The sequence below is a fragment of the Brachycentrus maculatus genome, unplaced genomic scaffold (assembly GCF_059751285.1).
Source record: "Brachycentrus maculatus isolate JH-2025_06_01 unplaced genomic scaffold, ASM5975128v1 h1tg000293l, whole genome shotgun sequence".
NCBI classification, from domain to species: Eukaryota; Metazoa; Arthropoda; class Insecta; order Trichoptera; family Brachycentridae; genus Brachycentrus; species Brachycentrus maculatus.
In genome coordinates, this window is record NW_028281044.1 from 194,734 (window position 1) to 213,735 (window position 19,002).

The 19,002-nt window shown below is 33.0% G+C and overlaps 1 protein-coding gene across 4 annotated transcripts in view; it reads left to right on the forward strand.

Moving 5' to 3' along the window:
* rn (rotund) overlaps positions 1–18,795 on the forward strand; it is a 94,853-nt gene extending 76,058 nt beyond the window's left edge. For 2 of the 4 annotated variants that reach the window (XR_015838258.1, XR_015838257.1), the window contains exons 3-4: positions 7,196–9,247; positions 9,313–18,795. Coding sequence is in view for 1 of the 4 variants with exons in the window: in XM_088267347.1 (XP_088123473.1) it covers positions 7,196–8,272 (1,077 nt within the window). In the remaining 3 variants the exon portion in view is untranslated. Of the gene's footprint in view, positions 1–7,195 lie in introns of all 4 variants that reach the window. The other 2 variants (XR_015838259.1, XM_088267347.1) reach the window with 2 other exon arrangements.
* Positions 18,796–19,002: the final 207 nt, after the last annotated feature.

Below are 19,002 nucleotides of genomic sequence, written 5' to 3' on the forward strand. Positions count from 1 at the left end.
AACCTAAAGATTTTTTCTCCATTTGAAAAATATTTAGTATTTAAAAAAAATAATTAAACAATACCTTTTCTTCAAAATGCAAAAACAACATTTTCTGCCCTGTAGCGGGTTATTACAACAATATTAAGTTAAAAAAATGTCTCTTTTGCTTGGATATAGTACATTTTCTGGGAATTTTGAAAACATGCGTAACTGAAAATTGAAGATTTTTGATTTATGACATTCTTGAAAGGAGTGAGCGATATGTCACACTACTCTGTCCTAACATACACTCCTCGCCTCTTTCACATCCATTAATCTAGTCATACATGCCCTCCGATTACGCAGACTTTTGACACCGCCAGATTTTAGGTTCTGATTGATCTGATCGTGCCAAGTCTTTTTCGGTCGTCCTCATTCTGTTTTCCCGCTCACATTCACAAATTTTATATTTCCATATAAAAATATATTTATATTATATTTTGACCAAAATTCGCTCAGCTCCAAAAGGTTAAGCATTCACGAAAGCCTTTGAGAATTATGGAAGTAGTTAATTCAGCGATTCACATCGTATGGAAGCATTAATTCGCGAAATCAAAACAATATAATTTTTATTAACGTCGGGACATTTCCATAAATTCGCCATAACTAAAATTAAAGAGTAATTCATCCACTTTTTTAATTATCCCGTGGAGTAACTATTAAAATTGCGGTATCTATTTTTCTGTTTTCTTTTTAATCTACGACTCAATCGGAATTATTCAAAACTGGTATGCATTCTAAATGCCAATTACTAGCTATAAAATTAAGTATCATGTACACATTTTAAAAGTAATTATGTAAAAAAATATGTAGCCAATATGATTCATATTAAATATTATGATAATTTTCTTTTTTATATCAGGAAATGCAATTTTGAATCAGAGATAATTTCGATGTATGTTAATCGTATAAATCATGATTTTTTAAAAATAAAATAAAATAATTTTGAACTTTTGGGAGATTTTGGAACAGGTAGATGATTTCATATATTTGGGTAGTATGTTTTCTAGGGATGGAAAGATTGATAAAGACATAGAAAGGAGAGTGAATGCTGGGAACAGAGTGAATGGTGCACTAAAATCAGTTTTAGCAAATAAAAATCTATCAGCGGAAGCTAAACTGTCAGTACACAATGGAGTTCTGGTTCCAACCCTTATGTATGGAAGCGAAGCATGGAGTTGGCAAAAGAAGGATGAAAGCAGACTGAATGCAGTCGAAATGCGATCGCTCAGACGAATGTGTGGCAAAACGATGTTCGATAGATGTTCGAATGATGAAATAAGGAAAGAATGTAAGGCTGAGATAAGCATTATCGATAAAATTAAGAAAGGTGTGTTGAGATGGTTTGGACATGTGGAGAGTATGAGTGAAGAAAGAACGGTTAAACAAATTTATGAGGCGAATGTAGTTGGAAAAAGAAGCAGAGGACGACCGAGGAAAACTTGGCACAATCAGGTATGTCAAATACTTGAAAGCGGCCGGGTCAGGTGTCGTAATAATCGTCGGGTATGTATGAGGAGATGCATGAATGTAGAAGAGGCAAAGAATGCTTGCAAAGACCGAGTGGTTTGGCGTTCGATTCTCTCTGCCTACCCCTGCAGGGAAGCGGCGTGATGGTTAGTTAGTTAGTTAGTTAAAATAAAATAAAACTTAATATTTTTTAATTTATGCTTGAAGCACTCACTTTGTGATTTTCCATTTTATAATTTAAATGTGACTTTGTTTTAAAATCGCTTTTAATATTTTATTAATTGAAATATTTTATTCTTTAATTATAATCTCATACAAATCATAAAGTTTATTTTATTGAAGAATTTCTATTTCTCATTTTTGGACATGGGATTAAGTTTAACAAGACTGGAACACAAATAATAAAGTTACAAAAAAGATTTTTTTAAATAACCAAAACTAATACATGGCAAAACATAAAAACAATAAACAGGTATAATAAATATGCATAAGAAGCATATTTAAAATAAATAAATTAGAAAAATATAAGGTAAGAAGTATATTTAAAATAAACAATGAGAAAATATATCAAATGTTCAAACTATTCCTTGAGTACCTAGAATTTACAAGCTACTTATACAAGGACCGTCAGTCCATTTAATCTTCACATTCGTTTGAAAATGCCATAACTAGGCGAAACAATTGTCATAATATAAATTTGTATGTGTTTTTTAACAATAAAAAACAACTTAACTAAGTTTTTAAACACGGATTTTTTTGAGTCAACTGTCTCAAAAAAATCCGTGTTTGATTTGACTATTAATACATAAATTAAAATGGAGTTCTACAAATTAAACGCCAAATCAAAAAATAAATAAATATTTGGATAACTTAACGTCTTTTGACTGGTAAAGTTTTACATATTATCATTTTATTTTATTATTTTTTTCATATACAAATTAGTATCCAAACAATTATTACCGTTGTAAAACAACTCGCTTTTAATGTGACGTATAAATTAGTTTTTACGATTGTATGTATTCTTTAAACATACATTATATAGATTAAGAGCCATTTCTTCCATATTAAACCTAGAATAATCTGACATGAGATGGGTTTAAATGCCTTTTAAATTTAATTTGATTAGAAATTAATTCAAAATTTCATTCGAACTTATATATTTTAACGTCTTAATGAATTTATTTATTTAACATACATTTGTAACTTACAAATTCAGATGAGGCATTGGTGATGAGTATGTATATATATATATATATATATATATATATATATATATATATATATATATATATATATATATATATATATATATATATATATATATATATATATATATATATATATATATATATATATATATATATATATATATATATATATATATATATATATATATATATATATATATATATATATATATATATATATATATATATATATATATATATATATATATATATATATATATATATATATATATATATATATATATATATATATATATATATATATATATATATATATATATATATATATATATATATATATAAATATATGTTGATATGTGCTCTCTCAGACGAATGTGTGGAAAATCATTGTATGACTGAATTAAAAACGAAAAGACCTTTCTTAAATTCATTTAATTTAAGGCTGAACGAGGATTACTTGAAAATATTAGGAAAAGGTGGTAAAGACATGTGGAGTGAATAGATAACGAGAGAATGACTAAGGAAATACTGTATATGTGTCGAATGTCAGCTTGAGAACAGAACGGGGACGGCCGAAAAAGACTTGTCACTAATCAGAATCTAAAATCTGGTGGTGTTAAAAGTCTGCGTAATCGGAGGGCATGTATGACTAGATGTATGGACGTGAATACGGTTGACATACGATCTCTCAGACGATTGTAAGTTTTTTTTTTTAATTCACCCTACTAACAACTTGATGGCTTGAAATTTAGCGCATCCCTTCCCACTAACCACAGCCCTTAACATGTCCAATCCGATGTCCAGGGTGTGTCCGGAAGCGGGATGTCCGGTAGTGCGCTCGGAGGCGACAGGAGAGGGAGGAAGAAGCATATATCCACCTCGCCCAGCGAGTACCGCGCCCCCCGCGGCGCCGGGGACCCCCTGGAGTGGGGCATGCTCGAGTCCTCCGACCACGAGGTGCCCTAGACCCCCCCCTAGACGCCCGGCCCGCGGCCAGTGCATGCGGCTTACACCCCGGCTGTAGTAGAGATTGCCACGAGATCCGACACACCAATTGATATCAATGATTGAAGAAAACATTTGTTTTTATACCACATGAAACAAGTGTTTTTTTTAATCATTGTAACATGTCTTACCATAAAGTTAATGCCGAAACAATTAATAAAATACCAATTGATATCCACCTTCCTTGTCCAGCCGAGTACAAAAATACAGTGTAACCTCTTATAACCAGCATAATTCATTCCAGAATCTTACTGGTTAAGCGAAACACTCGTTAAACAATACATTTTTTCATCTAAAAATAATATTTAAAATAACTCTTATAATTGGAGATAATCCAGATTTGTGAACAAGTATTTGGACACGCTAAAAATCCTGTAAATTTTTTTTTATATATAATTCATATTTGAAGCACTAACTTTGTGATCTTCCATTTTATAATTCAAATGTAACTTTGTTTTCAAATCACTATAATTATTAACTATTTTTTATTTTGACTGGCGCGGAAGTTTCAGCTCACAAGTGCGTCGTGCAAAAGAGACTTGCCTTTTTTCTGTAACTCATGCGAAATTTCGCTCGTTAAGGGAGTTACTTTTTCCCTTTTTTATTGCTTGTTTTGCAAATCACTCGTTATGAGAGGTTCCACTGTATTTATTCATTGATTCATTCGGCAGTCGCTTTGTAGTAAAATCTATCCATTTTTAATTTATGTTTAACTTAGTAAATACCACTATTTCTTAAAATCTATTATGACACGTTTTTCGATGCATTTCGCATCATTTTCAAACACCGTTTGTGAAGCTAATTATAAATTTTAGAATCGGGTCCTTAGGACGTTGAAGGTTGAAGAGGGGGTAGGAGCTGTTTCTTATTTTGATTTTAAGAAATACTGGTATTTAATTTAAATTAAAAATGGATAGATTTTACCACAAAGTGACTGCCGAATCAATAAATGTATTTATTTAGATTGGCAGTGACAGGGATATCAAAAGCTTTTAAATGTAAATTCACAGTAAAATCGGGATACAATTGTGTTTCACATTTTATTCAAATTTCGCTAGTTAGTTCATAAAACAAAAACAAAAAAATGCTTTGCAAGAGAAGGTCTGTCAGGAAGCCTAGATGCTCCTGGATCAGATCTTGGAATGCTGTGGGACAGCTTCAAATATCATCCAGGCTAGTGTCAAACTGCTTTCTCTCTTCCTCTATCCGTTCAACTCATCTGATCATGTGACAATCTCAACGTAATGCCTTGCTGTGTTTTATGTTTTCACCCTCAAAGCAAAACAAATGGAGAATGTATTAAACTTATAGCGACATGTCCCTGCTAAGAAATATCCCTTTAGGTCAAATTTGCTTGGCCTAGAGTATATTTTGCTTAATAGAACATTTTTGTTATTTGTTTCGACATTTTCCACCATTTTTTTGCTCCTTAGATTGCAGAGTCCTAGCTGTCGTATGTCCGAAGTCATCATTTTCTTTTGCTTAGCACCATGATGTTATTAGTTTTTTGCTGTCCGTCCATTTTTTACCGTTTATGTTTTATGTTGTTTTAGATGTCTTGTTGTCTGTTAGCTGGTGATGATAATATGTTAATTAGAGATTAATGTTGTCAATAGGGTATGTTAAGTCCTATGTCAGTAGTTAGAATTCATGTTGTGTTAGTAATAGCGTCATATATTGTTAAGTATGTATTAATCGTATATTACGTGTTCGCTTTACAAGATTTTATCCGAGTTACGTGGGTGGGTTTTTATTGTAGCTATTTATTTTTGTCTCACGTTTCCCCTTGTACTTTCCTCTCTGAATTAATAATTTCTCAGTTCAAATAGTTAAACGATTCATCTAATTTCTTGCTCATAATCTACGCACGCCATAATTCACGACACGCTGTTATTTTTCATTTATTTCTCTCGTCGAGTCGTTTGCTTTAATCTGTATAAATCCGCTGTACCTTGATGTTTTATATTAAATGCGCACTTTCCTTCCTTCGGCCATTAGTGTTTTTGTTCCATTCATTTCGTTGGTGTTTTGTTTCTGTCCATTCGGTGAATGTGTCAATTTATTTTTTTGCCCGTTACATTCTACGGTAGCACGTATTTTACATTTAGTTTTGTTTAACAGATTTATTGCAGTTGGATTTCCTGTTTTATTATTATTAGTTGCCCGATTTGCTAAATGCATTTTTTCCTTCGTTTCAATCAAATTTTCCTTTTTTTTGTATATACACAGCTCGTAACTATTCATGCGATTCAAACTATAACAACAAACCGCTTTTGGTTTATTTACTATCGAGAGAAATGAACGCTTCGAATAGTATAAATTCTATTGGCATTTCTGACAACACATCACAGTTTTTTTATTATTTCTTCACGCTTTTTGTTAAGAGAAAATGTAACTTTAATAAACTCTAGCGATAAGACATCTTGTTTTGAATATTGAAAGAATTAGAACTTTGTGGATCATATTGATATATTATTTTGAGAAATAAAAAGACTTTGTATTTTGATCCACTCACATTTGTATTAACCAACGAGTTTCGGCAACAACCTGTTGCCTTCTTCAGGGTTTAATTAAACCCTGAAGTCATAAATTGAACCCTGAAGAGAGCAACAGGTTGTTGCTGAAACTAGTTGGTTAATAATAATGTGAATGGATCAAAAAACTAAGTCTTTTTATTTCTCAAAATAATGTAAGATATTTTATCCCAAAAGCCAGACTACGACCTTGGTGTTTTTTTTTCTTTCTTTACCTAACTGGGTGAATCCATTAAGCTAGGCGAGTCCGTCGATTTAGAAGACCAAACAGATGAGCAGGAAGATGTCTCGAAGGCGTATCGTCACCATTGTCGCCAATGGTGCGTCTCTAATCTCGACTTCGATTTCCTCGCGAGCCATGTTGGTTTTGTGGCCGCTGCCTTCCTTATCGACTTAGTTACGTCCTCGTAATCGGTTTAACCTAATCACTTTTTGTATCGATTCCATTGTTCGCCCGATTAACTGGAAGAGCTCGAATTATGACGCCTCCGCGCCACATAAATCTTCCGCAAAGAGAGAACGATTAATCGATACTAGATTATTATGGCAAATCAAAAAGGAATATCTTGCTCGATTCAATTATCCACAATTCAGTTTGGAATTGTGTAACATGACGTCATGACGATATATCGCCGTAGGATGCAAACTGACACGGCTGCAGGATCGCGGATTTACCCGCGCATTATTTTTTCCGTGCCAATTTTAAATTTATTTTGGCAAGACTCGCGGGTTTATTTATAACGAAGTGTTTTCGATTTTAATTTGACTTTTTCTTCGCGCAGTTCCAACAAATTTATCACCGCCCGTGCTATTTTAGCACCCATTCATTAAATAATATTTCGGTTATGTAATTCGTATCGAGCGTACTCGACGCCCCTGGCTGTCGAGTGAGTGCATGTTGTGGAGTGACGATCGTGTCTGGTTCCGTCTCTGATTGTCTCTATGGTCTGTTTCCAGGTATTCGGGTCCAAAGCCGACCTGCAGCTGCACACGCAGGTGCACCTGCGCGAGGCCAAGCCCTACAAGTGCAGCCAGTGCACCAAGGCGTTCGCCAACTCCAGCTACCTGTCGCAGCACACGAGGATCCACCTCGGCATCAAGCCGTACCGCTGCGAGATCTGCCAGCGCAAGTTCACGCAGCTGTCGCACCTGCAGCAGCACATCAGGACGCACACGGGCGACAAGCCGTACAAGTGCCGCCACCCCGGCTGCCAGAAGGCCTTCTCGCAGCTGTCCAACCTGCAGTCGCACTCGCGCTGCCACCAGACCGACAAGCCCTACAAGTGCAACTCCTGCTACAAGTGCTTCTCGGACGAGCCCAGCCTGCTGGAGCACATCCCCAAGCACAAGGAGTCCAAGCACCTCAAGACGCACATCTGCCAGTACTGCGGCAAGAGCTACACGCAGGAGACGTACCTGAGCAAGCACATGCAGAAGCACGCGGAGCGCGCCGACCGGCGGCCGCCCATCGCCGGGCTGGCGGGCCGCGCGCCGCCCGCGCCCTTCGCGGACCACCACTTCTGGCCCAAGATCAGCCCCGACTCGGCGGCGCACCTGTCCGAGGCCATGCAGGAGGGCGGCTTCCAGCAGGCGCCCGACGGCGCGGACGAGGAGGCCGACCACCTGCAGGCGCACCACCGCGCGCTCTTCGACCACCACCGGCTGAACGGCGACCCGGGCGAGGACCGCCAGGGGCTGCACCTCAACGGCGCCGGCCTGGCGCCCGCGCCCTACGACATCGCGCTGTCCAAGGCGAGCGCGGCGGCCAACTCGGCCTTCACGCCCATCAACTCCATGGCGCCGCACCTAGGCGGGCTGGCACACGCGCAGCTGGGCCAGCGGCCCTACCTCTACGACTCGCTGGGCTTCCAGCAGGCCAAGCAGGGCAACCTGGCGGCGCCGGCGGCCGCCTCCTTCCCCAACCAGCTCATCTCGCTGCACCAGATTCGCAACTACGCGCACCAGCCGAGCGCCAACCTGCTGGCGCCCGAGCACATCCTGCCGCACTCGCTCGCCGTCAAGGACAAGCAATGATCGGCGAGCTACTCGGCCTGCTGCTCCCGCGGAACCGCGGCCGCGCAAATTCCTTTAGATCAGTATTAGCTCTAAGTTGTACTAAACTAAACCCTAGGCGTTCGACTAATTTATCAGATCTTGCGTGCGAAATAAGATATTTATTTTATAGAACGTAGAATCGAGGCGGTGTCTGTCGGTGATGTCTTGCTAAAATTGTCGATTTCCAGTCAACCTTAAGGTGGAGACTGACCGGAGCATTTCGTCGTAACATTGCTCAGCGAGCATCCGAAACTATGGATGGAGCGCTCGATTCGGTGTACTGACTGCCTGAATGCTCGCGTCGTAACGTGTAACGTTACGACGAAATGCTCCGGTCAGTCTCCACCTTTAGATTCGAGCGGTTTTACAACCGCGGGCAGCAAAAAAGGCTACACGATCGAATGATCCGACGACAAAACGCAGGTCCAAGGTTGATACGATGTCTCGATGATATCCGACAAAGTATAAAGTTCCATGCAGTTTTCGACATCCAACATTTTAATATTCAACTACCAGAATCTCGGCACACTATTTTGTTTGAAAATGAAATTATCATTCACTGGGGTTATTTGAATAATTACACGTTGTCACCTCCAGAGTTGCACGCGCTTGCAGTAATCGGTAATTTGTTACATCCTTTATGGGCTAAACATCGAGAACAAATCTGCATTTTAAATTCAAACATTGATTAAATTAATTTTTTATTTGTTAAGCCGAAACTTGCACAGACAATCACTCTCTTTCAAAAATAACTAAAATATCATATCAAATTCGCTACATACAAACATAGCAATCTCGTAAGCAAATATATTTCGGATTAACCTGAATTTCAGATCTGATCGACTATTTGACTGACTAGTCTAGCCTGGCATCTTTTTCTGCCCCTTGTGCGGACCCAATGGTGCATAGGGCATCATATCAAATCATTATTCTTCTTCAACAAATTGATGCAATGTTAAGTTGATGGTAAATTGTATGAAGGCAAGGTGATCAGTCCTGCGCTTCAGGTACCAGTCCAGGGTAATGTTAAATAAAAATCGTAGTTAAAAAACACATATTACTTTTGACCCTCTTGGAATCGAACCCGGGATCTCTAGCATGGTAGCAAATGCGGTAACCACTGCACTATGAAGGTGGACAATCTTGTTCATTAATTACATGGATCCTAGGAGATCAATCCTGTTCTTCAGACACCAGTTCATCCTAGATTTACTCACCAGAGAAAAATTATTTTCTTGATCACGGGAATCGAACCCAAGACCTCTAGCACGTCTTCTTCTTTGTTGTAATTTCACATCTTAAACTCTTTCCTAATCCAGCGTAACAAGAAAAAAAATATATTAAAAAATACCGCTCATATGGAGATTGCTATGTTTGTTCTCAATGCCCACATAATGAGTCATAACAATTCAAAAGCAGCCGCGTCCACATTCATACATTTTTATTTTAATGTCAATTTTTGTTGTAAATCGGACATTTCTGCATTTTTAAAATATTAAAATCCTCTTAAGTATAAAAATAAAACATTTGTATGAGACCACTTTTTCATTTTATTAATGTAAACATGACTAGGTCCTGTCAACAGGTGAAAGTCGTGTTTACATTAATAAACTCAAAAAGTGGTCTTATACGAGTGTTTTATTGTTATATTTAAATTGTTAAGTTATTCCGTGAAGACCTTAAAAAAAAATTTATAAATATAAAACAGTATCCTTTTTTTCTTCTCTTTTGCAATTGTTAAATGCATGAAGAACTTTAAACCTTGTTTTATTTGATTCATCATTTTTGGATGTGGATGTGGCCGCTTTTGATACTATGATCTATTCAATCGTTAAACTGATAGATATTGAATGAAATTGACACTCACGCATTTAAAAATATTATAGATTGCATACTCATAATGTTGATTTGTAAACTTTGGACCGAACTCACTTATTTAATTCAATATCAGAAATAAGCATCAATCCTATATACACGGTGACAATGAGTATTGACGGTTTTTAGAGTGTTATTACGGATATATGTACACAATGTATACCTGTTTCCAACCCTAATGTATGGAAATGAAGCACGGAGTTGGTAAAAGAATGATGAAAGTAGAATGAATGCTGGAGAAATTTGTTCTCTCAGGATGTATGATGGATGTTCAAACGGTAATATAAGTAAAGATTGCAAGGCTGAGGTAAGAATTACCAATGAAATTAAGAAAGGTGTGTTGATATGGTTTGGGCATGTGATTCGATTGTGTGAAGAAAGAATAGTAAGACAAATTTATAAAGTGAATTTGCAGAGGAATAAAACTTGACAAAATCAAGTGTTTCAAATACTTGAGCATGGTCTGGTTAGTAGTCAGAATAATCGACGGGTATTTATGAGGAGATGCATGAATATGAAAGAGGCGAAGATTATTTGCAAAGGACAGATTAATGTGCCGTTCTATTCTTTCTGCCAACCCCTACGGTGAAGTGGGATGATGGTTAGTTATTAACACATTGTTATCGGGCGGTTTTTTCATCAACCCCGGCCCTAATTATTCTCAGACAGTCTGCCACCCGACCCTCAGTAACCACAAACCCAATTCCCATCTGTACAATATTTTTTGGCATCTAGAACGCTTATAAGCATCTCCCACTCTCTACTAACAGTATGTAAAAGACGCTTTTAAGCGTTTCCCGCAGTCAATGTGTTAAGTTAGTCTAATTTAATTACGATATCCATAATAATACTCTTAAAAACGTCAAAACCCATTGCACCACTCATTGTATGAACAATAACAAGATTTTTATGTATAATTTGTATATATAACTAAATTGAATAATCTCGAAGTCTATATGAAAGAATTTTGAAAAGCTGTGACTGTAAAGAATAAACTTATGTTAAATTTCAATATTGTAAATGTCCTGCGAGTCATTTTGATCCTGCCATGACATTTGGACCGTATAGACCAACGAGGATTGTGATCAATGAGCGGCTTGTAAGCTCGGTTCGGCCGGATGTGGTATATATATATTTTTATTAGTTGTACGTAAATGGAAATTCAAATATAATCTTAACTACTTTTCAATGTAAAAATAATTATTATCGGATATTAAAATAATGATTCAACGAATAACTAGTGTACTTTTATTCAGAATTCTGTTATAATGTTGTAACATGTACAACGCATTCTTTTCATAAACGCCTCCAAATTGTGTTTTCATCCAGTTGTTAGGTTTTAACTAACTTGATTGAATTGTCAATAAACAATGCGATGATATTTAACTTTCAATCTAAACAGATAGTGGCATCATTAAAATTTGTATATAGAAATGTGAAATATTCCTGTCTGAAGTATGTGGAACATTGAAATATGGTTGTTCAATAATGAATATTCCATTATTTTTTCATATTTTAACTCATATCCACACTCTAAGGTGTATAGGGCACTGCATCATATCCACAGTGATCAGTTGTAAGCCTTGTAAAAAATGTCCATGCTTTCACACTCCTATCTCTGAATGATATTTTTAATTTTGTAAAAATATCATATTGAAAGGATGTAGAAGGGCTGGCAGAAGACAGAAGACCTCAGTGGCTATTTGTGGTCTCAATATGCTCCACATAGGGAGCTGGTATGGATAAATGAACACTAAAATTGAAAGCGATTGAAATTTGATCCGCCTCCATAGTGTAGTGGTTAGCGCGCTAGGCTACCATGCTGGAGGTCCCGGGTTGGATTCCCAAGGGGGTCAAAATAAATATTAGTGATTTTTCCGTCTAATATTTATTTATTATGACCCTGGACTGGTACCTGAAGCGGAAGGCTGATTACCTTTCCTTCGTGTATTTAACGATCAAAATAACACATGCTTCTATATGATGCAGTGCCCTATCACCATTGGGGTGCGGATAAGGGTTGAAAGAAAATTGAAAGCATAATTTGTCCCCAAATTCGAGGATTGTCAGATTTTTGATGAAAACCCAGTTTGGATGCGTTTGTGAGTATAAAATTGCTATATTTTCCTGTCAATATATGTGTTTAGGATCATTTTAAGCATGTAGTTAAAAGTTAATCTTTCAACAATAACTATTGTAAAAAGCTAATTTACAATCCCACTATCTTGGTGTTTAAAATGATATAAACATGAGAATAATATTGGTGTTTTGTATCGTAATAGATCAGATATAACTATGGATGTAATTTCAATCTATTTGTTGTATTGAATGATACAATTTCAATTCGTAAAATTGTAAGTATGTGTCTGTCAACTTATAGTATAAAAATATTTAATAGAGAAGTCTTTTTTGCTGTAGTTGACCGATTTCAATGATTTTAATTCAATTGCAAATTGATTTTGAGTAACATGTGCATATTCAGATTGTAAATTCATTTTATGAACATAACCAGGATTAAATGAGTTCTACTTTTATCTAAATTAATTTTCAGTAGCAAATATGTAACTTTTCGATAAATGTAAGTTATATTTTAACAAATCACGTTAATCCAAAAAGACTTATTTTCAATTTTTATGGGTGTTTGTGATGTATTTTCATATTTATCATCCCTATCTTTACTATCCTACCTGCAGACAAGCCCTTAAAATAAGAGATTTTGCAGCCTTTTCCTTTATAAATAAAAACAAAAAGGTGTATAAAACTAAACCACTATAGTATTTTATATTAGTTACTGTTCGGTAACTAACACATTATAACAATATTTAAAACAAAATAATCACACACCTTCAGATGCTAATTTGAAACTAAGTTGATAAATTACAGATCAAATTTTAAAATATACTCTCGCAGTAGGGACGGAAATGGTCACAAAAGAGCTGTTTTCAATACACTGTGACCATATCAGCCTCCCCTTCGACCATAAATGTTACATGGGTAGGCAGTCATCATAAAAAAGGATATTTAAAGTACCAATCTGGTGATTCAATAAGAAATTTAGTATGAAACTTTTTCGGTAACATACTGTTACTGGTAAATACTAATATATATACAGTTGAAAAATTATAGGTAAATTGAATGTACAATCGTATAAATAATTACAGTTTTACGAAACACCGTGTTATTACGGTGACAAATGTACATTGAACCTATAATTAAGAACATCGCTGGTTTTTATATCAATAAAATGCAAATCGTTTCTATTTTTTGTTTTAATCTGTCGATAAGTGTGTTTCGTTGACTCTTAAAAGCATATATTTAAAAACTTTCAAAGTCCATTTACCGTTTCTTAAAATCTAGGTAGTTCAAAGGTCCGCTATAATAATGTCAATTTCAAAATTTATTCCTTCGTATGTACATTCATGCATATTAATTTTTAGCTTTAAAAAATTCATATGTATGTATTTAAATTAAAAAATTAAATGAAACAAGCATGTAAAACGTGTTTTTAATAATTTTTTGTTAGTTACATATTGAATTTATATATATTTTGTAAATATGCACATGGTACTCGAAGAAATTTAGACATACGAAAATAATTTGTAATAATTAATATTACAAAACACTACATACATTTGTTTTTTTTTTAAACGTAATAATTTGTTTTATGCAAATGAAAGTAGTTTAAACGAAAAATCGTATACTTTTGTCAGTGTAGAAAATTTCCTAGATTAATATGAAATATCCTAAATCCAGCATTTTTTAAATATATACCTTGAATAATTCAGTTTTATCTCAAACCAATAATGTTGAATACTAATATACACATTATTATTTCCTATAGTAATTATTAGCAATTAAATAATTTTCATACATTTTAAAATAAACAATTTTGTAGATTTTACGTCTGGTTCAATTAAAAACATTTATATTTTATCCCACCATAAAAAAGTATGAAATGAAAGCTGACATACAAATGTTTTATTAAATAAATATAAATATAAATCTGTTCATTTACTGTATTGGACGAATAAGATTCTAAACCAAATTACTGAAAAATTTAGTTTTTGTAATTTAATTTTAAAATCAATATGCATTTTTTTCAAAACACTAACGATTTTAGATGTATGCTTAGCACTCTTTGAGGTACGTGTCCAGCATAATTGTAAACATCTAAGTATAAAAAAAAATGTAACCATAAAAACACACAGGATTCGTTATTTCAATGAGTTTCGATTTCAAAGATATGTCCGCTTTTGTTTTTAGTCTCCTTTATATATTTTATGATCTCAGTTAGACACAGAATTGACGTCATTGATTCAGTACATACTATACTTTATGATTTAGTTTTTTTTTTTAACCCGACCAATTTCTTGCCCATATTTTGATATTTGTTAGGAGTCACCTGACTTTTTGCTAACATTTATCAAAGTTTTAATCAGTGCCTTCTATATCAAATACAAGTCCTACATAAAATTTTATTACATTTGTTGATTGTTCACCATATGGCGATCAGTCCTATGCTTCAAGTATCATATTATTTCAAATAATTATTAAAGAGAAACATCACTTCCATTTATTTATTTTCACCCTCCTGGGAATCAAATGCAGAAATTCCAGGATGGTAGCCAAATGCGCTAATTATTACACATATGTTGACGGACTACTGAACTAGTCAGTTCTACTGAAACATTAATTTACAATAAATATTGTCAGACATAAATTGCACAATGTAGAACTCTCTTTATCGTTCATCGTTTACTTTGTGTAATACCACTATATTAAAGTGGTATTACACAAAGTGAACGATGAATGATAAGGAGAATGTTATATTACCATACCACAGAGTTAATAATGTTTTTATTAAACAAAATATGCACAATGCGGCATCGTATTTGTATAAAAGGTACTGCTTATACACCGTGATTATGATATATAGTTTTTTTGACCGATTAAAATATGCACAATAGCCCTTAATTCTATCTCATTACAATATGTGATATTATGTAGACATGTTGAAGGTGTCAAAATGTCTTTCTACACAACATTTCTAATGATAATTATATTATATAATTAGGTCTCATTGTTCCTGTGTTACTAAAACAAAATACGAATATAAGATTAGCGGTGTATTAAAATATATATTATACAAAAGAATCATTTAACATTAAAAACTTTCAAAGGTTATATTTCATAAAATTTTTGAAGCACAGAAATTACAATAGAAACATTTGTTTTTATACCTGCTTACTTTAAAATATATCTGAGTGTTTGGATATAAGGTTCTGCAGACTATTTTATACCATGTGACTTTTAATAATAAAAACTATTTTTAGTTGCACCATTATATTACCACTATGGTGGAATTTTAAATCCAAAAATGCCAATATCATTTATGCCTTTGGGTCCCTTACCTAATTACCTTGTGCATGTTGTTATACGAAGCAGTAATATATTGAAAATGGTAGAATATCCAATACTGCAATACTTCATTACAATTGATCCACCAAAATAAATATTACCGAAATGTGCACAGGACATTATATGTATACTGACATACAGATATATTTATTACTTTTTTTCAATTAATAGCATACTGAAGTGATACAAGTGTATGTACCTCATTTTTTTGCATTTACATGGTAATTATTTTACAAAAATACTATTTTGAACACAATTTACTTAGTTTAAAGAATGAAATAGCTTGTATTTACTATAATTTAATCTCATTTTTGGCATGACAACTTACTATTATAATTCTTAAGTTATTTTTAATATAGTAAATTAGAAATGTCCTTAATATTTTTTAGTTAACAGCATTATGTTTTTTCATTGATAATCTGAAGCATGTTCACTTATCTACTTGGGTATTACCATGGAGGCCTCGTTTTTAAATGATTAATTTTCTGTTTGAAGAGAAAATTTATTTTAAAATTTATCATTCAATCCAGTCATTTTTTAAATTGCAGAATCCAAGTTTATGAACATTTTATTCACAAGGACATTTCGTGTCTTTTATTTGGACACATTTAAAAAAAAATCAATACGCCAACTCATAAACTGGGACATTATTGAACACGATATTTTATACATGGACAAAATATCTTTTCCCTTCATATATGTACATATATGTTTGAGTTTCACATAAATTGTAACTGTCTTTATCTGTGAATGAATTAATACAGGCTGCAAAAAAATGTATACAATTTGGCTATGTAAAAACTATATGAGAGATCTGAAACTTTTTGCGATGAATTCTCCCTCGTTGCATTAATTGATTTGGCAGTCACTTCTGGCAATTTTTATCCATTTTTTAATTTGTTATTAACATGATAAATACCACTTATTATTATACGGTATTTGGACATAAGTTTGATGCATATTAAGTGCATGGAAACACACACATGTCATAAAATACTATAATAATTAGTGATATTTAGTTTGTTAACATCAAATTATAATGTGATTATTCTCATTTAAAAATTTATAGCATACTTAATTTACAAATTATTAGAATCTTTATACAATTAAGTAGACATTGTGATATAGTAATTTACTTACATAAATTTAGATTGTTATATTTGATTTATTATTACATTTAAATTAAGATAAGCTAATTTCGAATTTAATCGCTCAGAATGGTATGTGAATTAAACTGGTGATTGAATTTTCATTAAGGAAGAAAATTGTATATATTTAAATTACTTATTATTGTGAAAATACTTTGATTTACAGCAATACAAAGATTGTCTTAAAATTTCAAACTTATTTTCTCGATTATCGAATTATAATTTCATGAAATTGATATTTTAAATTAATATTTTGTATATATAGTGATTATTTTTTAATCCATTTAAAAAGTAAGCGTATTTGTTGAACTTCCAAAATTGTTTAGCATTCGTTTGAAACCCGTTTATTACGTTTGAATATAATGCATAAGTACGCACAAGTTGTTATTATTTTAATAGGTATTTCAAATTCACGTGTCAATTTAGTTTTAAAATGTACTTATAATACATCTTTCAAACATTCAATGTCTCAAAACCACGACTTGATAGAATGTCTCCAACTTGAATTTGTCGCAACTTATCGCTCCACAAGCTGGGAGTGAAACAGGAATCTTTCGATTCACTGTTCTATGGGCAAATATTAACGTGTTCTTAAATTTGAAACATACATACTTAAATCAAAGTACATAATCTTAAATAAATAATTAATCTTTTTTGTACATATTTATTGAGTCATTATATTTCTCCATGCCTTAATTTGTTGTAATATTCTAAAAGCGTTTGGTAAAATACCAGAAAAAAACCATGATGTTAAATCCTAATTAAAGTTACTGTATGTATTCGATTGATTGGAATTGAAGGTGAACGCTATTATTATTAAATTAATTTTTAAGTATACACCTATTCCCTCGATTTTTATGTTTTATTATATATTATTAACATAATTAACCATCAAGGTAATACGAGATAGGTATAGTGTCCTATGCGTATTTGGATGCGAATGAGAGTGAAAAGAAGTGGAAATTTACTAAAACTAATACACAAGATGCTTATACAATATTTAATCATTAAAAGAAATTTTAATGAATTGTGGTTCATATAAGTAATTGCTAAAAGAAAATAAAAAAGTCAAGCATCAATTTGTTAAATGAAATTAATTTAAATGTCAATTATATTTATTCACAAAAGATCCATACAGGTCGTGTAGTGTGGATCTATTGTGACAATGTTTTAATTCACAAACATAATTTATCGGCTTCATCCTCTCAGCTAATTTGTAGAACCTACATATTTTTTTCTGCCACTATTAAAAAAAAATATCTTTATAGTTTTTTTTGTATACAATTTTTTAAAATCCAAACAATTTCATTTCACCAGAATCTCATAATCACATTTTTTTAAATAAATATTTTTTAACCATTACTCGATGGACAAACCTTGCTAAAAATTTGCTCTCATGTCCGTGGCAACTATTCTTCAAGAACAAGCAGTATGTTAAATGTAAGAAAACATGTAAATTGAGGGATTTGGTGTATTTATTTGTACTTAAAATTTACCATGACTTAGTAAATTTTTGCCGCAATCTCAATGATGTTTATATTTTACATTTTGTATTTAATTTTAAATAACGTTAAGTTCATAGTTTTATTTACTACATACATAGATAGACAACTCCTGTATATAGTTAAGATTAAAACCAATTATAAATCTTCTTGGCTTTCGAAACTGTTTTAAAATTAAAATAAAATTTTAAAAAATCAGTTAAATTCAATTCGCAAATATGCCATTAATTCTTAACTAGTTAGGTCTTTGTTAATTTTTAAAATCTATTTTGAAAAATTCATTTTGTAAATATATTATATTATATATGTTCCACGTAGATTTTTTTTAAAAACGAATATTGGACGGATTTTGTTCAAACCTATATTTAGTGAATTTTTGTTTTAACAATGCTGGTGAATAATGTTTTAATAAATGTATTTTTATTTTACGGGTGAATCTACTCGATACATCTTCTAATATGGACAGATATAATGAATTATATATCTGTTTGATATAAAATAGATGATATTGATGACCGATAAGCCCAATGCAGAGACAGTAAGAATAAAATGAACAAAATATCAAAAAGTTTTTTTATTTCATTTCAAATATTCTCTCCCTTTTGTTTTACCTCTTACACAAACTCATGGCGGGATGTGATGTCACTTGCGGCTGGATATGATGCTGTTCATGGCTGGATGTGCGTCAAGTTCATTTAGAATGATTAAGGAAACACTTGTTTTTTTACCACTTTAGTTTATTAATGACTACTAGTTTCGGAAGCTA